This window comes from Akebia trifoliata, chromosome 11 (assembly GCF_017979445.1).
Source record: "Akebia trifoliata isolate Shusen 1 chromosome 11, ASM1797944v1, whole genome shotgun sequence".
Classification (NCBI taxonomy): domain Eukaryota; kingdom Viridiplantae; phylum Streptophyta; class Magnoliopsida; order Ranunculales; family Lardizabalaceae; genus Akebia; species Akebia trifoliata.
In genome coordinates, this window is record NC_141385.1 from 10,928,661 (window position 1) to 10,954,336 (window position 25,676).

At 33.6% G+C, this 25,676-nt stretch overlaps 1 protein-coding gene across 4 annotated transcripts; it reads right to left on the reverse strand.

Moving 5' to 3' along the window:
- Nucleotides 1–1,803: 1,803 nt before the first annotated feature.
- Nucleotides 1,804–18,283, reverse strand: LOC147390896 (uncharacterized). 4 transcript variants are annotated; one of them, XM_086458917.1, is made up of 16 exons: nt 18,157–18,283; nt 14,875–14,949; nt 13,943–13,996; nt 13,792–13,866; nt 11,092–11,189; nt 7,626–7,749; nt 7,268–7,330; nt 7,066–7,140; nt 6,590–6,687; nt 5,044–5,179; nt 4,749–4,862; nt 4,523–4,636; nt 4,030–4,378; nt 2,767–2,950; nt 2,562–2,617; nt 1,804–2,326 (listed from the first exon to the last, which is right to left on the reverse strand). In XM_086458917.1, the coding sequence occupies exons 1-14, from the start codon at nt 18,170–18,172 to the stop codon at nt 2,836–2,838; spliced, it is 1,506 nt and encodes a 501-aa protein (XP_086315043.1). In that variant the 5' UTR covers nt 18,173–18,283; the 3' UTR covers nt 1,804–2,326; nt 2,562–2,617; nt 2,767–2,835. The 4 variants fall into 4 exon arrangements, with proteins under 4 accessions (XP_086315043.1, XP_086315044.1, XP_086315045.1 ...); XM_086458918.1 differs by lacking the exon at nt 18,157–18,283 and adding an exon at nt 17,700–17,986; XM_086458919.1 differs by lacking the exon at nt 14,875–14,949 and having other exon boundaries at nt 18,157–18,187.
- Between the last annotated feature and the right edge of the window lie 7,393 nt (nt 18,284–25,676).

Genomic DNA, 25,676 nt, shown 5'->3' on the forward strand with positions numbered 1-25,676 from the left:
AAAATAACAATAATAAATAATTTTAAAATAGAATTTCTATGTGTCAATAGGTTATATCTAATGGCACCACAACAACTACAATGTAAATGTCGTACATCTTTAATATTTGTATTTCGTCTACTAAACTTAGGTCAATTAGAATGACGTTGAGTTAATGACGATAATATTAAAAAATTTCTTTGAGAAATTTTTTGTACTTCATAAAAAATTGGAATTCTTTCCATAAAAGTTGCATAAATCAATCGATGTTTTTCAATTGAAAATTAATTAAGAGCAAAATCATAATTATCTCATCTTCTAACATCACATATTGATATTGCATGTTGACAAAAAGAATGCCATGTTATCATTTTTCCCAAAAACAATATCTAATATTCATTTGAACAATATGTGTTCTTGATTTTTTATAGTTAAGTATTTCAAATCTTATATCATTAATTGTCAAGATATTACAACTATTTGCTCTCTCAATATTTTTATGAAATTTTCTTTCTATTTTTGGACCTAGTCATGTATTTCATTTTGAACATTGAATCCATAACTCAATAATCTTACATCTAATTTCTTTTAATAAATCAATTGTTGATTTTAATTGTAATTTCGCTATTAATGCATTAAAGCATTCATTTTAGTTTGAAATATTATCCAAAGTCATGGAATAGGAGAGTAAGTTACCGTCTAATTAACTAAAACATGAGTTGGGTCCTCATTATTTATTATGAAAGTTGTTACTGTCACACGAATTAATGAAATTACATAAGCCACACCAAAAAGAAAGAATGTACACACCATTGAAGTAGAAGAAACTTTAATTATTACCACCATATATGTAGTATTGAGTTACTAATAGATAATAATAATAATAATTAATATTGGGTTGTTATAATTAATTAAGATGGGGAACAACATAGTAACACTGGTGATACTAGTTAGTTATATAAATAAAATTCCACTAACCCATGAACATAGGACGAGTTAAAATATAATGTTATGGAGAATAATGGAAACATGATTGTATTTTTTAATACGAAATTTATTGAATAAAATATGCTTATTTTTTAAAAGAAATTTTCAATTCTAAATTGTAAAAGAGGTATTTGTTAACAACAGATAATAAGTGATGATGGAATAAGTAAGCAAATAAAACATACAAAAAATTGATATTTTATTTTAGTATATTCGTTATATAATGTTCTGGAGGCATTTTACACCTTAAGATATTTTTGAACTCCGCATTCCCACGACATGTAATCACTATAATTTCAAATTGACGACATGCCCCTTGACCTCATTCTTTTCTAATAGATTAATGAAAGGTCTTCATTCTCAACCTTTTGCATGAAAAAATTCATCCACATCTTTAATCGATTCTATTGATTTAATAATAATAATATATATAAAAAAAGGAATAGTTTGGGATGAAATTTTTGATAGAAAAACCAAGGATTTTCATAAGGGATTGAGGTGAGAAGGTGAGATTGAAAATGATAGATTATAAATAATTTTTTAGAGGTTGAAGAGCGTGAAAATTACAGATTTTTGAAAGAAAACTAAAGGATTTAAAAAAAAAATTAAGGTTGAACTGAGGGTATATAAGTCATTTTTTACCAGTTTATAAAAAATACAGTGGTGGAGGAAGGCTTGTCATTAGTTCAAAAACATGGGGATCTCAAGATCTCATATAATTTCAGACTTAGAACTTTTATAATAATAATAATAATTCTATCATCATTATTATTATTCAAAATTACATGATCATGACAATGTAAATAACAGCCTTGCAAATTTATAATGATAGATATAACAATATTTTTCAGCATGAAACTGGTTCAAGGTGACCCAGTTATATTAGAATGTTTCCGAATGATTGAGACAAGTTTTCTAGAAATACAATTTTGTTGAGATTCCCAAGGACTATACTTCAATCTCAGCCGTCGCTTGAGAATATTAAAACCATGCTCATCTATTCAGGCCATTCTTTTGGCTGTTAAACATTTCTAACAAGAAAAAGGGGACTTTGAGGATATTAAAATCATGTTAGTAACAGTTTCTTTTAACTTCAAAAGTATCATCAGCTTCTAAGGTATTAATGGCGGAATTACACTTATCTTTAGGCACAAAAGTACGCATCATCTCATGGTTAAAATCCCAGATCAAAGCTTGGGAAGTCATCCTTATTCCTTTGCTCTTTTGATATGCTCCTAAGCAACTGAGAGCTCTCTTTGTCGACATTAGGGAAGAAAGAAGCGGAACGACTCAAACTTGAGAAACCCGAAGTGAATCCTTCCTCTTGCCTACTGTTAGCTCCCACAGTGTCCGAACAAAGCTACACCAAACAATGCACAACACAACATAAAGTAATGAAAACCAAACCCAAGTTTAAAAGTTCAGAAATGCATGTTTGAAAAATAAAAATCTTTTATTTTCCTCGAGTAGAAAGAAGAAGTGTTTGTGCACCTACTGGAAAAATATTCTAAGAAATTCTTTTTGCCCATGTCAAGAACATGACAAAATTCTAGGTGACACACCAAATAAAAAAAGTAGAGTGCTGAGGCCCGAACCTGGTTTGATTTTTCGGTCAAGTTACTGGCAATTCCATTAGCACTGCCATTAGACCCTGCTTGCGAAATTCATTTATGTCAAATAACCATTTGAGATTAAAATAAAAATATACAGCCACTCCCGCACTATTAAACATGCTTAAGAAATGAAATTGATAAAAACTCAATAGAAGACGGTAAAATAGAAGGTCCATATTAGACTTGCCTTCTGCACTATCATTCAATCCATCATTTTGCACGGATGTACTTGGGCCTCTTGCATCTTTGGGCAATTCTAATATAACAATATCTGAAACTTGAGGCTCTGTAATGGTGGAAGGTGGTTCATTCTGCTTTTCTCAGGGTAATCCACATCAGATTTGGAAGTAGGGATGTTGGATGCTGATAGACTGAAATAAATTGCCATCATAGAATTCAGTTCTCATGGTGTACAAGGATTACGGTAAGTAATACATAGGAGACAGAAAAATCTACCCATCATCTCTAACACTCTGACTAAATCTAGTGATGCAAGTGGAACTATATGTGTTGATAAATTAACAGTATTTTCTGGACTTGTCTATATAATATGATTCACACAATTATATGTTATTATGGAAAGATATTATTTATATAAAAGGCAAACTAAGTAATAGATGAGACCAATTTAGTAGATCATGAAGTAGCATATAACATGGTCTGACAGATTCCTAAATGAATCCCAGAGTAATGAGCTTGAGCTGTGCAGCATAAGCAATGTACTTTTAGTCTACTTATATTGTGTCAACAAATTTAAAAAACTGGTTAGCATGATTTAAGATGTTGCAATCTGCAAGATCATTTAATACTGTAGCTTTCTAGCCATTTTATGTTTTTAAAATAAATAGTAAGCAATGACTTTCGTTTGCTAAGGAGTTGAAGAAAGCCAAAAAATGCATGCAGAAATACTAAAATTGGAACATAGTAACGACCTAATCTTCCAACAAAGCATCTCAAAAATCTGAACAAATCTTTTTGTTTCAAACATATTTTATATGACTTCTTTTACTTTTTAAGTTACTTGATGACTAGTGCTATTTTATCTTGAATATAAAATATATGTTATATCACTCCCATATATACTAGCAAGGAAGCACCACCCCGTATTATGCAACATCAACATCAAGAACTGTCTTCAAAATATTTCAGGGTTTTAATGTAAATTTTTTATATCTTACGAAACAAATTTCTTCTGCATGATAAGCACTTTTTTTTCTTCTCAATATTATCACCCAACATATCTAGTGCCCAATATTGATTTATATAACCAATGATAACCACATACGAAAAGAATACGGGGACTACATGGTGTGGATATGGCATTTACACTTGAAATGGAACTATGACACAACATAGATATGGTATCAATTTTGAAGGATCGTGACATCGTAGTATATAACCTTTGTAAGGTCAAGAGTATTCTTCAAAGAAGAAAAACTTGTATACATACCCACAAGAGATATTGGATAAAGTAGAATTAGTTGGTTGTAGTTCTCCTCCCTGGTCAAGATCAATCAAATTGGTGATGCCCAGATTAGGAACGTTTCGATCAGCCTTGGATTGCGATCTCAATTGGCTATTACTACCTACATTTCTAGGACTATCCTCATGGTCATCTACCGCATTACTCTTTGAAAATTCTGGCTCCAATGCATTTTGATCAAGTAGCTTTTTCCGAAGTTCAAACCGAGACAAGTCTGAAGATTGTGAAGAACAGATCTGCTTCATGAGTGGCTTTATATTGGGGGCAAGATTCTCCAGATCTATTGGCCTTTTAAGAGTAGATAAAATCTGGTGGGCTGCACATGAAGGAACTTAGTATGTTACTAAGAACAAAGGTTTAGAAACATTGAAGGATATTTATAACACAAATTTATCTGAGACTAATAATGCTTCAAAGATCAATTGCAAGTGATAATAGCATTGAGTGGAAACAGACAAACCATCGCGAATAGGCTGGTTTCTGGAGCCACTCCCGCTGACCTTGATCTTGTCAACATTAAGGCTTCTAGAATATGAACCTGCACCTTTCCCTGAAGATGCATCGTTCTGGGTTTCTGCTCATTTAAACATTATATGCTTGACATGAAAGAAGAAACAAATGAAAATATCAACCACATCAAAGATATAGTTGCAAGTGATAATCATGGAAGGTGGTTATAGACGAACCATCACGTATTGGCTTGTTTCTATTTCCACTCCTAAACTTGATCTTGTTGATATTAGAGCTTCTAGCATGTGCATGCAAGCCTATACCTGAAGAAGCATCATTCAGGATTTCCCCTGCACAAATAAGCAATAAATATTTAAATGAAGGAAGAAACTTAGAGAAATAAATGTAAACATCCATAAATACCTCGAAACACATGATATGAACATAGGATGTGTTTCAACCTCGATACTCAATAAAGTAAATAAATATAAGCAAGAAAGATTGGTTTCTTAAAATAGAACCTTTACTTACCTCCCTGAGAAATTCGTGCCTCACCAATCTCTACTAGATAGTTTGTTAGTTGAAGTGTAACTCCAGGTCTAACATCTTCTGAAGAATTTAGGTACTTGTTGTTCAGGACAGTGCCATCTTCGTTTAACAAAATAACCTAATAAACTTAAAAGAATTAGTAAGGAGGAAAATGATGGCAAATAAGTTTTGTCGAGCTCCTGCTCACTACCACCTTAAATGTCACTACACAAAGGAAATGTGATCAGCAGAACAATTCGAGAACCTTGAAACACGTGCTCAAGAGAAAACCATTTATGGATGACCAGAAGCCACTCAGTCTATATCGTGATTTCGAGGTCTGTGCCACCAAGAAACTAAGTCTAGACTCAGCTCGACCACATTAAAAAACATAAAATACATTACTTTGAAATGAGAATGAAATTATTAAAAGATAAAATGACAGATTGAGGAAAATTTCATCATAAAATTCCCATTTTGCCACCCCTCTCCTTGCATATCTTAGCAACACACTCATAAGGTCTTAGTTGGGGTTTGTCCTTCTACAGTAGACTTTTGGCAGTAGGTGGACTTGTTTTTTAATACTGAATTCAAGTCAAACCAACAACAACATAAGTCGAAATGTAGGTCTCTTCTGCTTGGGAGCCTATGTACATCTTATATTGGCCCACGGCCCCCACCCTTGTATAAGGAGTTCAAGGGCATATTTTGTGAAGACTTGTTATTTAGGTGGGATTCATTTTGAAAGCTAGATGGCTAATCAAGTGCTTTTTAGGTACTAGGTGTATTCTTATAGTCACCTCGACCATCAACTTTGTCGTCATTAACATATATTTTACCTTTCAAAAAAAAAAAAACATACAAAATTAAGATCAAAACTAACACCTGATAAGTATATGTAGTGCATAGTCAAATTACGCTGGCAGAGACAACAGGTTGATAAGATTTGACTTGTAGGAGGAAATTTTTATAAGAATAAACTAACGTTTACATATATAGTACATATATTCAATGAATAAATAAAATAAAATTAATTCATATGATAAAAATATAATATCCTCTATAACTAGACATTTAATAGTATAAGTGTGAACCCTCACTGTATAATATAACATGATTGTAATGTCATGTTTCCAAACTATATTACAAAGATTAGGGATCAGATAAGTGATGAATTTCAAACCATGGAAATTGAGCTTGCAACATCTGTATGGAACCTACCATCCCTTAGGAAATGACCTCTATAGACTAAAATTGAACTTCATCTCTTAAAATATCCTAACTAACATTATCAGTCGTGTAGTTATGCAAATTCCTAATGTAAAACGTGTCATTTTTATCAATTTAGTTAAATGAAGGACTAGATGCTCGATGACATCATATGAAAAGACAAAAAGAAGAAAGAGGTCTCATAGCCTGTGTACTGGTAATACCGTGCTGCCTCAATGTCATTACATCCATTAGCTGGCACTGAGATGGAAAGGTATTTCCATAACACTGGCTAAGACATCCCCGTTTTAACAGAAAATAAGAGTACATGAGTATTAACCTGCTTTCGATGAGCAACACAAACAGCAAGTCGTAGGATCCCATCATGATACTTTTTGGCTTTTTGAGTTATTTGTGTCGTATACAAGACATTCCATTCTGCATTGGGTTGATGAAGAAATCAAAATAATGATAAAAGAGACAGATACGACAGTGAAGCGATGTGTCAAACTAGTGTTCCTAAAGACCATCAGAACTAAATATCCAAAGCTATTGGTTAATTCTTGTTTTAGGCTGCACGAGGTTGTGTCCCATTGAGATTGAATAAATGGTATATATATGGGAAAGTTGTATGGTGTACATGCAGGGTAATTAAAACAATCATCAAAGAGTTTTCCTCTTGCCCTTTTCCCATTCTTTCTGGAGCATCCAAAATATTACAATGGGAGAGAGAGAGAGAGAGACTGATAACGGCAGGGAGAATTAGTAATAAAATACTGCAGGCAGCATTTTCTGGCACGAAATGCTAATAGAAACCTGTTATAGTGTCCTGCATCACATTTGGGCAGGTCTGATGTGCTCCAACATTTTTCAATCCATTCTGTTTGTTCCCTGTGGAAAAAAAAAGACTAGAACATTCAATAACCTAAGCATTCTACTTATTTTCAACTGGAAAGGATTCAAAGAAGTATGCTATGAAGTAACAAACAACAAATAATTGGAGAAATGAATGAGTTACCAACGAAAGAAGAACTATTTCTAGCAACTCCAGCCTTCAGGCCATGCAGTGATGAATCCATTTCTGTTAGAAAAAATAAAGTATTTTAGGCTGCAAGAAAATAGATTTTAATATTAGAAAACCCCGAAACAGAGTCCAACTTATTAGCGTGTGAATGGGTCTTGAAGATAGTTGGAGCCTCCCAAACACTTGCAAGGGATCAAAGCAACTCTCTTTCTGGGAATATGCTAAGAGTTTAAATAAATAACACAACTTAAAATATTTCTAAATCACGAAATACAAAAATAAATCCAACATTTTCAACCACTTTATTGTCTCTTCCTTCGTTGTTTAAAGTTTAATATAGGTCTATCCTTGCCTTTAGTATCTCCAATGTCAACAAGATGGGAATCAAACACTACTGTTTCACCACATTCAACCTCTTCATCTTTCTTCAAGAACTTGGTATCCAATAGTTTCCTGCTAGTATCATACAGCATGACCTGAAAATAGATCCAAAAAGATAGGATGGAAGAATTTAAGCAAAGTTTGTCTCCCATAGTATGGAAAGAATAATTTATAGGATAAAAAACAATAGTAATGATAAAAGCAATTCCGTTTAACATTTCAAACAAGGATGTGTGAAGTGCACCTTGGGAAGCTTTTCTAGAATGAGGTGACTAATATAAAATAGGTGATGCCATCAACCAACACGTCATTGCATGTACCATATTCTGATATCGATAGCTAAAACAATATACATTTGGCTTCCAAGTCGGTATGAAGAATCCATATGTAACAACAGGTATTATCAATATCTTCTCTGTTTGTTTGTTTGTTTTTCCTGGTCAGAAATGTTGGCTTGGAAGTGCAGCATGAGGACTGTCTATGGTCCCAATACTACAGCTTAATTAAGTAATCCTAGTGAATTTGGTGGAGTTGAGCTGATGGGAAGCCAAGATGAACAATATAAAGCATAAATCAATATATTTTAAGAAATATAATGTATTACATATATTGCAAAATAATGGAATCAGCGGGTTGAAGTATCTAAAAGAGCAGAAAGATGGCCAAAAGGATGACGCTGGAGGAAGTCAGAGCAGAGATGGCTTTAAATAGAATTTGATAGAAGGATTCTTTCAGCCAACCATAGGTATATAGTATAAGGCTTTGATGATGACGAAGATGAAATGAATTATCATAAATGAAATGAACTTATAAGTGACATTTTATAACATGCATCACAATGCACTCTAAACATCATTACAAATAACATTTGATGAAATTTTTTAACTAGTCCTAACCCCTTAAACTATTACTAGGGCTTAAAACGGGTCAGATTCGGCTAGGATATATATAATATATATATATATATATATATATATATATATATATATATATATATGGATCCGTTTATTGAAATATGGAACCGCATCCGAATCGGAATCCGACTCGGATTCTTATATTGAAAACCGTATCCGAATTTCTTTAATTTACTAAAACCAAATCTGAACCGACCTGAACCAAATTGCTTGCTTCAAGTCGAATCAAGTTGGTTTGAATCAGATTTTAGCATCTTTTTTCCCTACTTTTTTTTTTTTCCAAAGAATGGCTGAATTTTTGTCTCTCTGATGATTACAAACTTGAAATTTTGATTAATGGACTATTTTTCATCAAAAGCTAATTATAATTTTGCAATGTTCATTTTTTTTTGCTATTGAAAGATCGAAAATCGTGTACACCAAAAGTCTAAAATATTTCCAGAACTATTTAAAAGATGGCCAAATTGTCTCTAATATCCTAAATTTTCTGAAATTTCTTAAATTATTGGCAAGGTGTTCTTAAATTAATAAGGTAGAAGAAAGAAAGTCATAAAGCTACCTTGTGGAGGAAAGTGGTTCAGGCCAAATATGGAGAGAAGAGGTTTGGCTGGTGTAGTAAAGAGGCTAGAGGGACTTACGGGTGTAGTGTGTGGAGAGGCATTCTGAAGGGAGTCGATAAGTTTGAAAGGGAGATTAGATTCAAAGTTGGGAAGGGGGACAAAATTAGATTTTGGGAGGATTTATGGTGTGAAACTTCATCTTTGTCTACTCAATTTCCATCCCTGTACACTGGCTCTTTGAAAAAACATAATTCAGTAAGGCAGTGTTTAATTCGGGACGGGATCACGGATTCTTGGGATCTGGGATTTTGGAGGAATTTTAATGACTGGGAAATGACGGAGGTTACATCTCTTCTAGATCTCCTTAATTCGATTCAATTCAGAGAGAACGAGCAGGATAGAAGGGAATGGTTCAAGGCTAAGGATAAGAAGTTCTCTGTTACGTCTTTCTATAATTGCTTGATGCCGTCGGGTGAGGTTTCTTTTTCTTCATCGCTTATTTGGTCCGCTCTAGTTCCTTCTAAGGTATCTTTCTTTCTTTGGCTTGCCTCTTTGGGTAGAATCCTTACCTTGGATAATTTGATATATCGGGGGTGGATTACTCCAAATTATTGCAATCTTTGTTCTAGGGATGGGGAGTCTGTCAACCACATTCTTATTCATTGTCATTTTTCCCACATTATTTGGATGTTCTTCTTATCTCGTTTCCAGGTGGCTTGGGTCTTTCCTTTATCTTTTTTTGCGCTTCTAGAGGGGTGGAGTTTCAATATCTTTTATTCTAGAAAGAGGCTTTTCTGGGCTATCCTTCCTTTCGCCATTGCTTGGGGTCTTTGGAGAGAGCGCAACAACAGGGTTTTCCAAAATAAGGAGACCTCATCCCACACCGTGATTTTGGAGATTTTGGGTCTTCTCTTTCTTTGGTCTAAGATGAGCAATGATTTTGAGGGAGTGAGGTTCCAAGATTTTATTTTTAATTGGGATTCCATGTGTGATTTGTAAGCTCACGCCGAGCGTGTTTTTTGTGTTTTTCTTCTGTTTTCCTTGTAGCTTTTCTCTCTTGTTGTTTGGGGGCTACCTCAGCCTCCCTCTCTTCTTTTCTTCATTAATATAATTTATACTTATCAAAAAAAAAAGCTACCTAATCCATGTTCATAGATTTAAGAGAAGAGAGAGAACAAGAGCAAGGTCTTGAACTTAAGAAGTATTCGGAGGTAATCAGGTAAACATGTCATAAATCCAAGAGAGATTTGATTTCACCTATGCAAGTAGAAGCACCGGAGATTGATTTTCTAAACTCCAATCAAGAGAGGAGGCGAAATCTAATTTATAAAATCCTAATCAAAAGATGCAAAAGCTGCAAGAGGCAAGAGCTAGAAATATTTTAATCTTCAAAAGAGGCTTTAAGTCTTTAAGAGAAGCTCTCAAGCACGTCAACACATGCACTGTGATAGATTTAGAGAATATGAAGAGTTTTAAATTTTAGGTATTCAAAAGAGGCTTTAAATCTTTAAGAGAAGCACTTAAGCATGTCAATAATGAATATAACAAGGACCTAGTAATGGCAAGACTGCAGACATGCTATTATTTAAATGGGACTCATGATGCGTGAATGGTAATTAAAATATTAAATCCAACTAAAAAAGCAACACAATATTCGGATCTGGGTCGGATTTAGGGGATTAACTTGAATCCGATCCGAATCCGACTCGGGTTAAGAAGCATTAAACCATATTCGACCTGATTTTGGATTTGGATCCACTTTAATGACCCAAACCCGGTAAAATCGGTTTTCGGACCACTCGGGTATCGGATAAAATCTGACCCATTTAACCCCTAAATATTACAGGTATCCAATGATATACTACAAAGTTACATTCACAGTTGTCGCGTGTCAACTTAATTTGGTGGCCATGGTACAATTCACTAGCAAAAAACACAGACTAAAAGAAGAATATAAACCAACCTGCCTCCCAGTTGAACCACGAAATTCAAGTCGTAGGATGCCATCATGATACTTCTTGGCTTTTTGAGTTATTTGTTTGGTGTATAAAGCATGCCATTCTACATTGGATGAGTGGAAGTGTCAAAGAGAGAAAAGTGCACCCAGCAAAAAAAAGAACAATTCCACAGGTACATCATTTAACACATTGTATTCATTTGTCATAATACGAGAATTCAAGATAGTTACATTCACATTCATTTGTTCTATGTGGCAATAATTTTTTTTTTGAAAGCTAAATACTTGGTTAGGACAGGTCATAAGGTTAGTGGTTAGCATAAAAGTATGGGTTCTAGGGGGTTTGAACCTAGGATGTGGGAACAACCCTCCACAAGTCTTACCACTTAGCTAAGTGGCACTTCTTTATGTGGCAATAATTAAAGTCATTACACTCATGTATGCCCTTATCTTTAACCTTACTATCTCAAGAAAATAATTAAATCTTTTAAGACCATTTCTCTCAATTAAGGTTTAAATTAAGATAGATTAAACTCACCTTCATTTTGATATTTCTTCACACACACAAACACACACACACACACAGATGGAGAGGAGAAGGTGTGAGTGAGTGAGAGGGAGAGTGTGTAAGAAGTTTTGAGGAAGAGAGAGTGTGTCCATAGGTCAAGTGAATAAGTGTCAAAGAGGTTTTAAAGGGCAAGATATAATTAACTTTGACCTTACTATCTCAAGAAAATAATTAAATCTTTTACGCTGCTTAAATATATGACCAAAATCAAGGAATTGACCCACCCTCTGTAACAATGTAAGAATTTTTACCACTCGGGCCCTTATAAGACAACTAGAAATGGAGTGTTTTAGTATCCTTGTACTTCAACGATTTGTGTTGCGATAATATGACTTTGTGGTACCCCACTACTTTTAAATCCAGAATTTCTCCTCTGTGCACAAAAAATTCATTGCCACATGGAAAAGATCAAATCTTTGAATAATCTTAGGACTACTCAAATACTAAATAAAGTAACCTGGACCATTTAACCGAGAGGAAAAAAAACAAAAACAAAATAAAAATAAATAATAATAATAAAAGATACTTCTCTAATATGCAAATCCATAAGGTCTATGCATAGGAAATGTCCTCAAGAACTCAAAAAAAGTGTGGGTGAAGCAATGGCTCTCAAAATGTCAGAGAATAGGAGTGACTATAACAATCAAAGTGGACCATAGTGTATAATTTTCATGTTTCAAAGGGGCACCAAGGATTTAATTGTTGAAAGATTGAACTGAATCTTGCTGACATTAAAGCTCAACCAAAAAGCATATAGACCTCCGGCTCTAGATGAATCCACCAAGGGGATGGAAAACTTTTTCTCACAAAAACGACAGTCGTGAACAAGCGAGTTTTGTAGCAATGATATTTTTTTTTATGCTGGGATATCCGATTTTGAATGTGATGCTTATAAGGTTTTAAAACTATGCAACAGAATCAGAATCAGACGCTTATAAAAGCATCTATTAGGATAAAATGTAACAAAGGAGATTTCCAAAAGTGCTCAAGTGTAAGCAGTGACTCCCTTCCTCCTTGGAAGCTTATCTCCTTTGATGGCATGCATTACATACACATTGAGAAATAAATTGCTTAGCAGATAACAACCTCAAGATGGAAGGATTGGTTCTTGCTATTTTGGAGTTCTTGTTTTCTTGGAGTAAACTTTATAAGGAGTTCAAGGGGATCTTCTTTGAAGATTTTGTTGTGAGATGGGATAGGGTTTGTTCGTTGTCGTGAAAGTCTTTTGTTTGTTTTTTTTTGTTGTTGCTTTTCTTTTCTCTGTTTTTCTTTGTTTTGGGTTGGTCCTCTCGACCCCCCTCGTTTTTCTCTCTTAATAAAATTATCTTTATCGATCAAAAAAAAGATAACAACTTCAAGAAAGTACACATCATTGATTACTGGTATGCCCAGTTTGTTTGATTCATTCATATCATAATTGCGTTGCAAGGACATGTGACAGAGGAACTGCACACAAAAGATGAAGGCCGAGGTTTAGACTTTATTGGGCCATTTTGACCTCAAGACCAGGCCCATGATTCATATCAAATCTGATTTTTTTACTTCATGGGTCAGCCCAACGTAAAGCCCGTTACTGATGTCCAACAAGGCCTAAAGTTCCACATTAAAAGATTATCTTGGTCTAATGCGACTCCTTAGACTGATTGGTGTGACTCCAATAAATTGGATGCCCATATCTTTGTGAGACTACATTAATCTGATTTACTAGGCCTGTGAGATTCAGTTCAACTATCTATCTTGCTCTTATCTTCTTGGTAATGCTGACTTTTATGTTCTGCTTCAGGACTAAAATTGTAGAGCTTTATAATCTATTTAGCATAGTCTAGACCCACTTTTATGCCCTAAATCAGAACCCTCATCTACTTCAGCATAATTAACACCATAAACCTTAGATTTATTCTTTGTTCTAGCCATTATGATCCAAAAATCCAGCACCCTTAAACACTTGATTGAACCATTAAAAGCTCAAAATCTTTGTTCCATCCTACTTCAAACTTATACCTTGTTGTCCTACATCAACATGTTTGCTCCATTTCACTTATTAAATAATATAAATTTGCACGTACTCCAGAAAAGGAAAAAAGTAAAAAAGAAAAATGCCACAAATGCTGAAGCCAATAATGTGCCAGTTATCTAACCTCTACTAGTGTTCTCTGGGGTATTGGGATGATTTTGTGACACACCAATGTTTTGCAATCCAGCCCTTTTGTTCCCTGAAATGGTCAAAGTTAGGATCAATTTGGTGTGGGCTGGTAATGATGACGTAAACAGAATATAAAATAATATAACCTCTTTCAGTTGTTCCATCCGGACGACTTCGTGGTGCTCCTGAGTCCTTGTACTCTGAAATGGAATCAGTAATTGCGTAACGTGTGGACTAAGAGGCTTGAAACCAATTCAACTTGGGACAATCACATTTTTCTCAGTTATGATGATGTTTGAAAATCCGACATGCTACCACATTGTAATCAAAAGATACACTTGATGTAAAGCATTACTTCATAAAGACATAATAGAAGATCATATCTACAGCAACAGAAATACCTGAAAGATCGAAAAACATACATGTTTAGAGAAATCGTTAGGAATCTGCCAGAAGAGGATTGACTCCAGTAAACACATGGGTCATCTATTGCCCATTCAGGTACGCATTAAGGTTGTTAGTGAGAATCACAAAATTGAATTTTTATAATAGAAACTGAGTTAGATGCACCTGATACAAATGTCCGATATGTGTCTGAGATGACAATTTTGGTGACTTAAGTGAATAAATCCCAATACATGTGTGACATTGTTTCATTGCTAAAAACAACTACACCCCTGAATGTAATAAAAAATGATAGAAACTACAGAAAACGACTAGGCAAAGTCTGAACCCATTAAGCCCAATATTCACACCACATATTAGAATGGAAATTTTAAGGCTTTGTGTTTATAGGTGTGTCCAACATGATACTTTTTTAAGAAAACTGAGCCTCCTTTTTATAGGTATCTACTCTAAGACACTTAACTAATCAAGAGTCAAGAAAAATCTTGCAGCTCGTGTCACTAGAGCATAAATGAATAAAAACCCTACTATGAAGGTTTCTGTCAATATATTTATATATATATATATATATATATATATATATATAGAGAGAGAGAGAGAGAGAGAGAGAGAGAGAGACATTACTAATCAAACATCACAAGCATAAAGGCAGGCAGAACACTAATAGACTAACCTCTTTTAATGTTTTGCATCATATTCAAATGGTTTTGTGGCGCTCCATTGTTTCCCATTCCTGGTTTTTTGTTCCCTAAATTAAAAAGAGACAATTTCACCATTTAAACAACTCAAAAAACAAGTAATATTACAAAAGTTGGAACCAGGATACAGCAATGCATGGAAAAAACTGTATCCGAAGAAAAATAAGGAGATACCAATAGAAAGTAGTTCCTTCTCTATACTTGTTATTGTAAAGAGGAATTTACAGTCTATAAACAGGGCCAGACATCGAATACCAACATCTTCATTAGAGTCTTATCCCAAACTTTGGAGTTGGACATACAATATGGAGAAACATGATCTATTGTTTAACTTCTTCATTTTGTTTCTCTCTATTTTTCTCTATTGACATTTTTTAGAAGAATTATTCCGGACCTTTTTCCCGTGCAGTTTCCTAATCTTTGCAATTGTTTTCTTATCCCCCCTGTTTCAACATGTAAATCTGATAGAAGATTATGGTTCCCTTCAGAACCCCAACATGAAGAGACCATTTTTTCACCACAACTAATAGCTTTACTCTTCAAGAAACTATTATTTGAGATTTTGCAGCTACTATCATAAGCATGACCTCGTCACCATGTACACTGTGGGAGATTTTTCGGATATCCAAGTCCTCAAGATTTGTATAGTTGATAATGCTTTAATCCTCGAATTCCGTGTTGTTTTTTTTTTTTTTTTTTACTTTCTCCGGTAGCCTTCTCTGTATATCTAACCTAAAAAGACACCGGTGTGGTGCTTGCCAAAGGGCCTCCAACGATCAAGTTACACAATTCCCTTAGTGTATCAGTCTCCTTAGAGTAATTCCCAAAAGTAGGGAAAGGAGGAGTAATAGTAGTATCAACTACTAAGCAAGAGCAAGAGAAGAAGGAGAAGTAGTAGCATTAGCTACTGAGCAAGTGCAGGAGAAGGAGAAGAAGCAATAGCATCAACTACTGAGTGGAACTAGGAGAAGGAAAAGAAGCAATAGCATCAGTTGCTGATTAAGAGCAGGGGAATAGGGAGAAGCAGTAGTAACCGTTGTTGCTGACAGAATTTGCTCGAATCACTTTAAGTGTTTGAAAGAAGGGTTAGGGGGACCAATCTTTTTTGGACGTTATAACAAGAGATTAGTTCCCTAGAGGGGTCGAACCTCCTTTGGATGTAATAGCAAGGAGTCGGCTCCTGGAGAAGGTTGAACCTCCTTTGGGCGAAATAGCAAGGGGTCATCTCCTTGAGAAGGTTGAACCTCCTTGGGACATAATAGCAAGGGGTCGGCTCCTTGAAGAGGCCGAACCTCCTTTGGTTGAAAATAGCAAGGGGTTGGCTCCATAAAGTAGTCGAACCTCCTTTGGAAAAAATAGCAAGGGGTCGACCATAGTAGCTGAACCACCTAGATGTAACATGTAGAGGAGAGGGGTTAACCAAGGTGGCCAAACCTCTTTAAAGAGGAAAGAGAGGAATCAAGTAAGGTAGCTAAACCACTCAGAGAGAAAATAGAGAAGGGGGGGGGGGGGGGCAAAGAGGCCAATTTGCCTACATTTTTAAACCGTGTTTAAGGGTTGGATCGGATTAGAACAAAACTGATTGCCTTGATTTAGTAATTTTGTTAATCCCTAGGAAGGGGATGTTTTTGGTTCCTACATACACCTTATCATTGTCACAAAATCACCCCCCCCCCCCTTCCAACCTTCAAAACTCTAGGATTTTTAGGAGGAAACCCACGAACATCATTTATATAATCCCCGAATTCTTTTCAAAAACTTTCCTAGATTAATCCGAATTGAACAAATTGACTCCTTGCCAAATAATTGCCAAATCCGAACTTGGTTACTATGCACCTTATTCCAATCACTAGGATTGATACCATGAAAACTCCAAAATTCTTTCTTTTATCCAAGACCTCAGCTTGCACCAAAGTGTTCCTCATTGTTCTTATTTTCATAGGTACCATCTCAAACAACTTTCTTTTATTTTATCCCCTATTGGAGTTATTCCTAAATTTCCTTCAATACACTACTTTTTTTTTCTTTCCTAGTCTAACCACACATCCATCCCAAAAATCATCATCTCCATTATGCTCACTGTCTCACTCTAGGAACCATGTTATTTCTAGATAACCCAACATTAAGCACCATAAAGCAATGAATGGTTTTATTTTTTTTTTCTTGTAAAATTTTCCACTTGGCCCAATCAGTACACATCTATCACTTAACACTCCAAAACCAGTTCACTACTTTATCCACCCAACACTAATTCTACGGGTTCATTCTCATCAATTTCTCCAACTTTATTAACAATCAAACCTAAATAATAGAAGTAATCTCCATAGGGATTGTTTGTCCCCCAAAAATAACCGGTGCTTCATCCCTAAAAGTATCTTGACTAAAGTTGCAGTGCACATATTCCTTCTAGATCTACTTATCTTAAAACCTTTAGACCTTGTTTGGTGCGCAAGTAAATCATAAAGTTTTATGGTGTTAGAGCTTTGTGGCACAATATTTTACACTGCCAAGTTTTGCGCATTCACAATAATTTTTGGGACAAAAAATTTATGCCTTCATAAAAAATGACACTAATTCTACATTGTGATCTTAAGTTGATAGCAATAATTACGAGGTGGGATGAAAATGATTTACACATTTTGCAGTATACCACTACACCTTGATGTGTTTCATTTTGGTTACAATCGATCCATCGCTTGGAGGCTCCCATGTGTTTGACCATTAAAAAAAATTACAGATAAAAACTACTACTCGGATTCCTTAAACGAAATTCTAATTAAAATCCAAAAAATTAACTTACTTCTGGATGAAACAACTGCATACTAGGATTACAAGTATTAACAAATGTGCAGATAATTAGGAAAAAAAAATCATTCAAACTATGAATGCGAGAATACCAGGAAAGAATAAAAAATTCTAGGGTTTTGTTTCCTAAATTTGAGATTTCAAAGAACACAGAACAAAAGCAAAGCGAACTAACATGCGCAGCTCTGTGAATTTTGATTAACTCCATAAATAAAAATCTAATTAAAATCCGAAAAATTAACTTAATTCTGTATTGAAAAATTGAAATAACTGTAAAAATTTGGATTATAAATATTAATAAATGTGAAGATAATTAGGAAAGTTTCAATCAATCATGAAAAGAAGAAAAAAATTCAAGGGTTTTTTATTCTCAATTTGAGATTTCGAAGAACACAGAACGGAAAGCAAGGTGAGCTAACATGCGCAGTTGTGTGAGTTTTGATTGGGCGCACCTGTCGTCGGACCCATCCGAGAGTGATGGCGAAGATGAAAGGGGAGTGAAGCTTTGCTTATGGCGGGAACAAAAATGGTGGAATCAAAACTAAAAGGGAGGGTAAAGTACCAAAACGGTTATGTAGAGTCCAAAACCGTTTTGGTAATTTATCAATTTAGTTTTAGGCTTTTAGCGTTATTGGGAAAATCATTGAAAAATACTTTTCTTACTAAATTGTTAAGGAAAGTTTCCTAACCTTATCACCTCGTGATGTAAAAAAAAACATGATCCGATGCCACAAAATAATATGGGACAAAATTCTAAGGACTTCGGAAAAAATCACTTCTCGTCATTGAATTTTAACTTAAAATTTGAGAGTTGGGTAGTCGTTCATCTTCGACACTTTGGATCAAACTCAAAAATGCTTTTTTTAGGAGAAACTAGAAGGTTTTAGTGATAGGATTGCTAATGTGATAATCCATGTAGGCCCAATGATTCTTAGTAAGATTTGTTACGCTAATATGACATAAAATCAATTTCGAGACATTGGGTTGGAACTGTTTAATTTCTTAAGAAAATTACTTTCTACGAAAGAATGTTATTTAAAAAAAAAAAATTAAAAATGAAAGAGGGGCACGTGCAAAAATGAACATGTACCACAGAAAGATTTATTTATAATTTTAAATATTAACTAAATGGTTTTTTAAGATTATATGTAAAAATGAATAATTTTGTAATTTTGAAAATAAAGAAATGTTTTTACAATCTTAAATTGCAATTTTCTTGGTTTTTTTATTAAAGTGATTCTGATTATATTATATTAAACTTAAATAACAAGTGAGGGCATTTATGACCACTTAAATTTTGGTGTCAATTCTAGTTGAGGTATGCCCACCCCCGACAAAAAAAATAAAAAACACTTCTACTCCGCTTTCTCGCATTTATGACCTCAAGGGCACATGTTAAAATGCAATAAATACACTTTGAAAAATATTTTCTAAGTGTATTTATTGCACTTTAATGTTAGGGCACATGTTAACAAGACACTAATAGTAGATAGTCATATATTTCAATGGTCAATTTTTCTAAGTTCTTTCAAAGCAGTCCCTATGTTTTCAGTGGTAGTTTTATACTCTATTTATTAAACTTTTTCATTTTTTAATGGTCTCTCATTATTGTCAAGCTCACCACTTTCTATTTATTGTCGAGTTTGACATTTGTTATTGTTGAATTCGACAATAAAAATTGGTGAACTTGACATTGATAAACCTATCTGTTCTTATTTTTTGAGTCTTTTTTTATTAGAATACATGGAAAGGTCGATTAAAAACTCGACATAACAATTTGTCTAGATGATTTCAAATCAAAAGAACCTTCCTTGTTCGATTTTTATTAAAAAAAATCAAGCACAAAAATTGAAAATTTTCTAATTTTTTACATACATCTTTAAAATACTTGAAAAAAACCCTTGAAAGTGATTCTCCCTTTTCAAATCCTATATATCGAAATGGGGTCTCCTTAACTCGATTAGAATGCTGAAAATCCAAAAAAAAAAATTTGGATGAAAATAATAATTTGAAATGTTAGGGTACACTCGACATTTCAATTGTGATAAATGTGAGAGTGAGGTTCAAGAGATCGATTGGTAAGAAATTTTTTACTAAATTGATTACTAATAGATGCCCTAAAACTTCCAGACCCTTCAAAGATCTTATCTAAGAGGAAATTCTATTTGAATCTCGAGACCCATCATATTTTAATATTTTCCTTCAAAAGGCAAATGCAAATAGACATAATTGTGACTTATCAAATTCTAAGAAAAAATGGCACAAAAAATAAGAGAAATTCTATTGCCCCATTAAATTTTACTAAGGGCAGCCTAAGATGTGTTGTTATTTTATATGAAGGGATTTTGCTCAAAACGTGTGCAACTTATGTCCAAATTCCAGTTTTGATACACTATTTGTAATCATTGAATTCACTAGTACATATACGATTTCATAGATATTTAAAATGACGAACTCACGAGTTTTTGAATTATAAAAATTACGAATTCATGGTTTGGGAATTAAAATGAATAATGTACCGAATGAGGAATTTCGTCATACAAAATGGAGATTCATCCTGGTAGGAATGAGGTACTCTTAGAAAAAGTTGGTGTGCCAGTAGAATCTCTCGAAAAGATCTACCCATACTAGGAGTGCAGCTTGGTTCGGTTCGATTCGGTTTGAGGTCAAATTGGAACCAAACCGACATAGATCAATTCTACTAAATAAGAACCGGAACCAAACCAAATTCCATTGGAACCAAACCAACCCAAACCAAATTAAAGTCGGTTTGGTTTGGTTCAGTTTTACGGATTGCAAATATTTGATAAATTATTATTAATATTTTTTAATGAAAAAATAAACATAAAATTTCATATAATAAATCACAAATCTATCTATAAAAAATCATTAGTTTATCCATAAAAGATCACTAATATATATATATATATTGCATAGGGAGTCGGTCCTCGGTTTGGTTCGGTTCTATACAAACTTGATCCGAGAACTGAACCAAATTGATCGGTTCTCCATTTTCATAACCCGGAATCGAACCGCTCCAAACCGAACCAAACTACCCGAAAACTATTGATTTGGTTCGGTTCTCGATTTGAACCGGACCAAGTTGCACCCCTAGCCCATACTATAGTTTTAGACTCGCTTATATTGACTCTCTCACTAGCCCCCACTTGGAGAGCCAACTCTCCAAGTTAATTCGGTAAATCATTGAGTCAGTTCATCAATTTGGTCGAGTCAGCTTGAAAATACACTAAGGTGCTGTTTGTTAAACTGAAAAAAATAAGTGCTGAATAGCATTAAGCGCTGAAACTTATAAGCGCTGAATTTAAGTGCTGAAAAAGTTGTTTGTTTAGATGCTGAATCATGTTTGTTACACATTGCTGAAACTGATAAATTGTCTTTGTTACCCTTACAATCATATTATACATTGTTTGCATCTTTCAAATACTTATTTATTATCAAACACAATAAAATATATTATTTCTTATAAAATTAAAATACAATTTATTTTTAAATAATAAATAAAACTCAAATCTTCAATTTATAAATAATAATTTCTATTTATAAAAGCCCACAAATTTCAAATTAAAAATAATAATGTCATACAAGTCACCAAAATTTGAAATCAACTTTAAAAAAAACTTAATTTTGGATGAATAATTTTCGATGAAAATGAAGGATGTGTAATTATAAAAGCACCCTATGAATTAATAAGGGCGACCCACACTATAGTCATTTTTTGTTTTGTTTTATATGGATTAAAGTTTTTGGAATGAGCAAATTTTTAGTGAGGATGGTTTATATGGTCTAGAGATCATCCTCACCAAAAATCAGTCTATTTTGAAACTTCTAACTCGTTAAAAATAGTTTTCAAAAAAAAAAAGGGACAATTTACGGTTCTTGAACTTGTTTTGATAGGTTAGAAGTTTCAAGATGTGCTGATTTTTTATGAGGATGATCTCCTCATTGTAGAGATCATCCTCACCAAAAATCAATTCATTCTAAAACTTTTAACCCATATAAGACAAAATAATTTAGATATGGTGTGGGTTTATTAATTTGTGGGGTGTTTATATACTTATTCATAGGATATAAGAGGTAATATCCTTTTAAGAATAAGGGCATACTTGTCCATGCTCAAAAAAACAAAGGGCATACTTGTCCGTGTTGAAAAAAGCGAAGTGCTTACCGCTTCAACACTTTTTTTCAGCATCAAAATAGTGCTGAATTTTTTTCACTTATTTTCAGCAATAAGCACAAGTAAACAAACGCGCTATTTTGACAAAAGTGCTGAATTTAATTTTTTTCAGCAATAAGCGCTGAAAAATAGCGCAAACAAACACCGCCTAAGTTGGATTGGAAGATCTATTCAGTCATCCAACTAGGTGTATTATTTTTGTAGAGAAAAAAATTCCACAAAAAAATAAAAATAGTATTTATTTAGAAATACTAATTTATTATTTTTTAATAATTTACAAATTAAATTAATTTTAACTTGATATATACAAGTCAACTCATGAATCACGAAATCGAGTTGAGTTGAGTTTTTTAGTTTTCAAACCATGAAATCGGCTGAGGAGAGGCTTCTATCAAAACCTATAACTTTCTCTCTTCATTATTCTGATAGACATAATTTCAAGTGAAATGTTTTGTTGTCTCTTCCTTGGATGACCACGTGGTATGTGACTCAATAAAACTTGTCCTTATCTTCAGGATTCCCTCCCATGAAAGCATCTTTCATTTTCCTTATCTAAATCAAATTATTAATCTTTTATTTCCTTAAACTATTCAAAGCACAAGATATATGTATTTGAGTAATCATGACCATCGACACATCGAATATAAATTTAAGTTATAATTTTTTAATCATTTTAATTTGAGTTAGGTTATTTAATCAAATTCCTAACCTTATTAAATTGGTGGGGCCCCTATTGATACAAAATATTCCGACGATACCCACGATCTGAGTTCGAGCTGTTCTGCAACAGATTACGAAATCTCGACAATCTTTTTTATCCAATGAATGGGAAATCTGCTTTGAAATCATCCATCCCACACCTCTTTTCCCCTAATTATTTTTTATAATGCCACCCTCAAGATGTGTGTTATTTTTTGGAGATCTAAATATGATTTGGAGTGACATTAGCAAAAGTTGGTGTGGCAATATAATCTCTCTATTTTAATATTTGTTAAGATTTTTTTTTTTTCATTTATTTATCTCAAAATCATTTTCTAATATTTATCTATTGACACATATAGGACTAGTGGAAACACTTACTCTGAACATTATTGACATGTAACCTTAACAAAACTTATGATGCACTATAATGATCCACCATGGTTTTTAAACTTAGTTTTTCGTCTCGTCTCATTCAGCTTCAATACCGAGTCGTCTCGGATGAGTTTTCCGATATAATTGAGACGTCTCATGAGACAAATCAATAAATTGCACTGTGACTCATAAATCTCGGTCAAAAAATGACTTTGTGAGTTGGTCTCGTTCAGCTCTGATACCGAGTTAAGTCAGACGATACATCTCGGTCTCGGACGAGTTTAAAAACCATGTGATCCACTGGTTCTTTCATATGCTAAGACATGAAACGGGGGTGAAGTAAGAGATGAATTAAAAAAAAAAATCCACAAAATTTTCTTAATTGCTCTCCTATATGTAGATTGGGTGGATTAGAGATGATCCAAGGCTTATATCCCAATTCATATATGGTAGAGTTCGAATTTGTAATATAGTTTCTCTTTAAAAAAATATGGATCATTTATCCCTTTAGACCGACCAAGAGTTTGAATTTGTAATATAGACTCAAATAAAAAATGGCTCATTTTGGATTTGTAATTGGGTATCGAGTTCTGAGTTGGATCTTGTGATTGAGCCATTTCTCATGAGGCAGAACAAATAGGTCTTGAAAAAGTGTACTAATGCAACTAACAAGACAAAAAATCAATTGAAAAAAATAATCAAGGCATGATGAATCACTGCTTTTAAGAGTATATCATGCCCCATGATCAAGGCGTAAGTTTATCAAACGATGAATTAACGGTTAGATTAAAATGTTCTTATTGTTAATTAGGCACAATGGTTAAATTAAAAGGATTTAATTAACAATAAATGGATAAATAATCGGATTGTCCATCTTGCACACAGACATGAGGGTAGAAAACGAGGATTTGCACCTTCATATTGTGTGTGCACACGCTTTAAGGTTAGGATCAACGGATCCAAGTATTAATTGGAACCTTCAGTTTTTCTCTTGGGCCATTGTGCCTATTTTTTCTAATCTTTACCTCGTAAATAAAGCAAAACAGTATATAAAGGCATAGCTAATCTTTCTCATAGTTGATGTGAGACTAAATGTTTTAGAGAACAAGTTAAACACTAATCATTTCTGTTTTGATGTACCCAAAATAGGTTTTTAAAAAAAGGTAAAAAGGTAATTTTTTTGTATATTTAATAGAGAGATTTACTCTGTACACCTAACTGTTGCATTTTTATTACAAAAACCCCCTGGAGTTTTGACAACTATATCAAGTTTGTTACCCACCAAATCTCAATTTATCAAGTTTGTTACCGAGTAAACCTTGGAGTGGGGATCCACATCATAAATTCAAATTTAAGGGGTTAATTTATTACTTAACATACCTTGGAGTGGATTTTAATGACATCAATTTGTGGGATTCAAAAACATGATTTGATTCCATAGGGTTATAAAGGACAAAATTATAAGAACTTTAAAAAAGATTCGGAAAAAAGTTAACTTTTCACCGTGAAATGTTAGTTTTAAATTTGGGAGTTATGAAACTATCCATTTTCAACACTTATGATCAAAATCGAAAAGGTTTTTTTGTCTTTGGATTTTTTTAATATGAGTTTTTCCATGAAATGCAGAAGGCTGCATTGTTAGATTGTTAATTTGATCATCTACATGGTCCCAACAACTCTTAGTAAGATTGAAATCTTACTAATTAATCATGGTAACATGATTCATAAAGAAAGGTTTGTTCAAATAACAAAATTGATTAAGTAAGCGAGTCTTTATGATAAAATTGCAATAGATAGGACTGCCCAGTAAATCTATCTATTTAATATATACCAAAATGGTTAAAATCACTTTGTTTTTAAAAAAACTAGAATAGTTAAATTTACAATAATAGGGAACTACATATACCAGAGTAGGTGGATCTTTAACTACTTATAAATTGAACAAGTACAAAAAATTTCCTTTTAATTGCACACCCATAAAACAAATAAACCTGAATTCAAAGAAATCATATTTTCTGCTAAGACATTCTTCCAAGAAATACAAATCCTTTTAAAGGAACTATATAAGAACATATGAAACAATTGGGTAATTATAAAAGCACCCCATGGATTAATATGAGCAACTCACACCATAGCCGAATTGTTTTGTCTTATATGGTTTAAAAATTTTGGAATGAGATGATTTTTTGTGAGGAAATCATCCTCACAAAAATCATCTTATTCTGAAACTTCTAACCCCATCGAAACAAATTCAAGAATCGTATATCGTCTGTAGAGGCATTTTTTCGCTCTACCTTGAGATGATCATCCAATGTTGTCTTTAGCTCAGTGGGACCTGCAATAGGACCACTCCGACGATCAAGTTAGAAAAGATGCCCAACTAAAAATAAGTCATCTGTTTATATTTTCTTCCCTTTTTATCTCTTTTCAATTGCACTTGGGTATTTATTGGTCCCATGACCTAGGATTCCCTATAGATGATGATTTGAGTTAGAGTTGGTGCATCTGCTCTCTGTCCTGACAATCGCAGGGGGAAAATACAACTGACATGTCAGGCCTTTTACAGCCCATTGGTCTTTTCGTCAGTGCCTTACTCCTGTCGACTCATTAGTTAGCTTGGCATGGCCCTATGTATCGTTAGGTTGGATATTATTCCTAGTGGGACACCACGTGTTGAATGCTTCGAGAATTACCTCTATATTT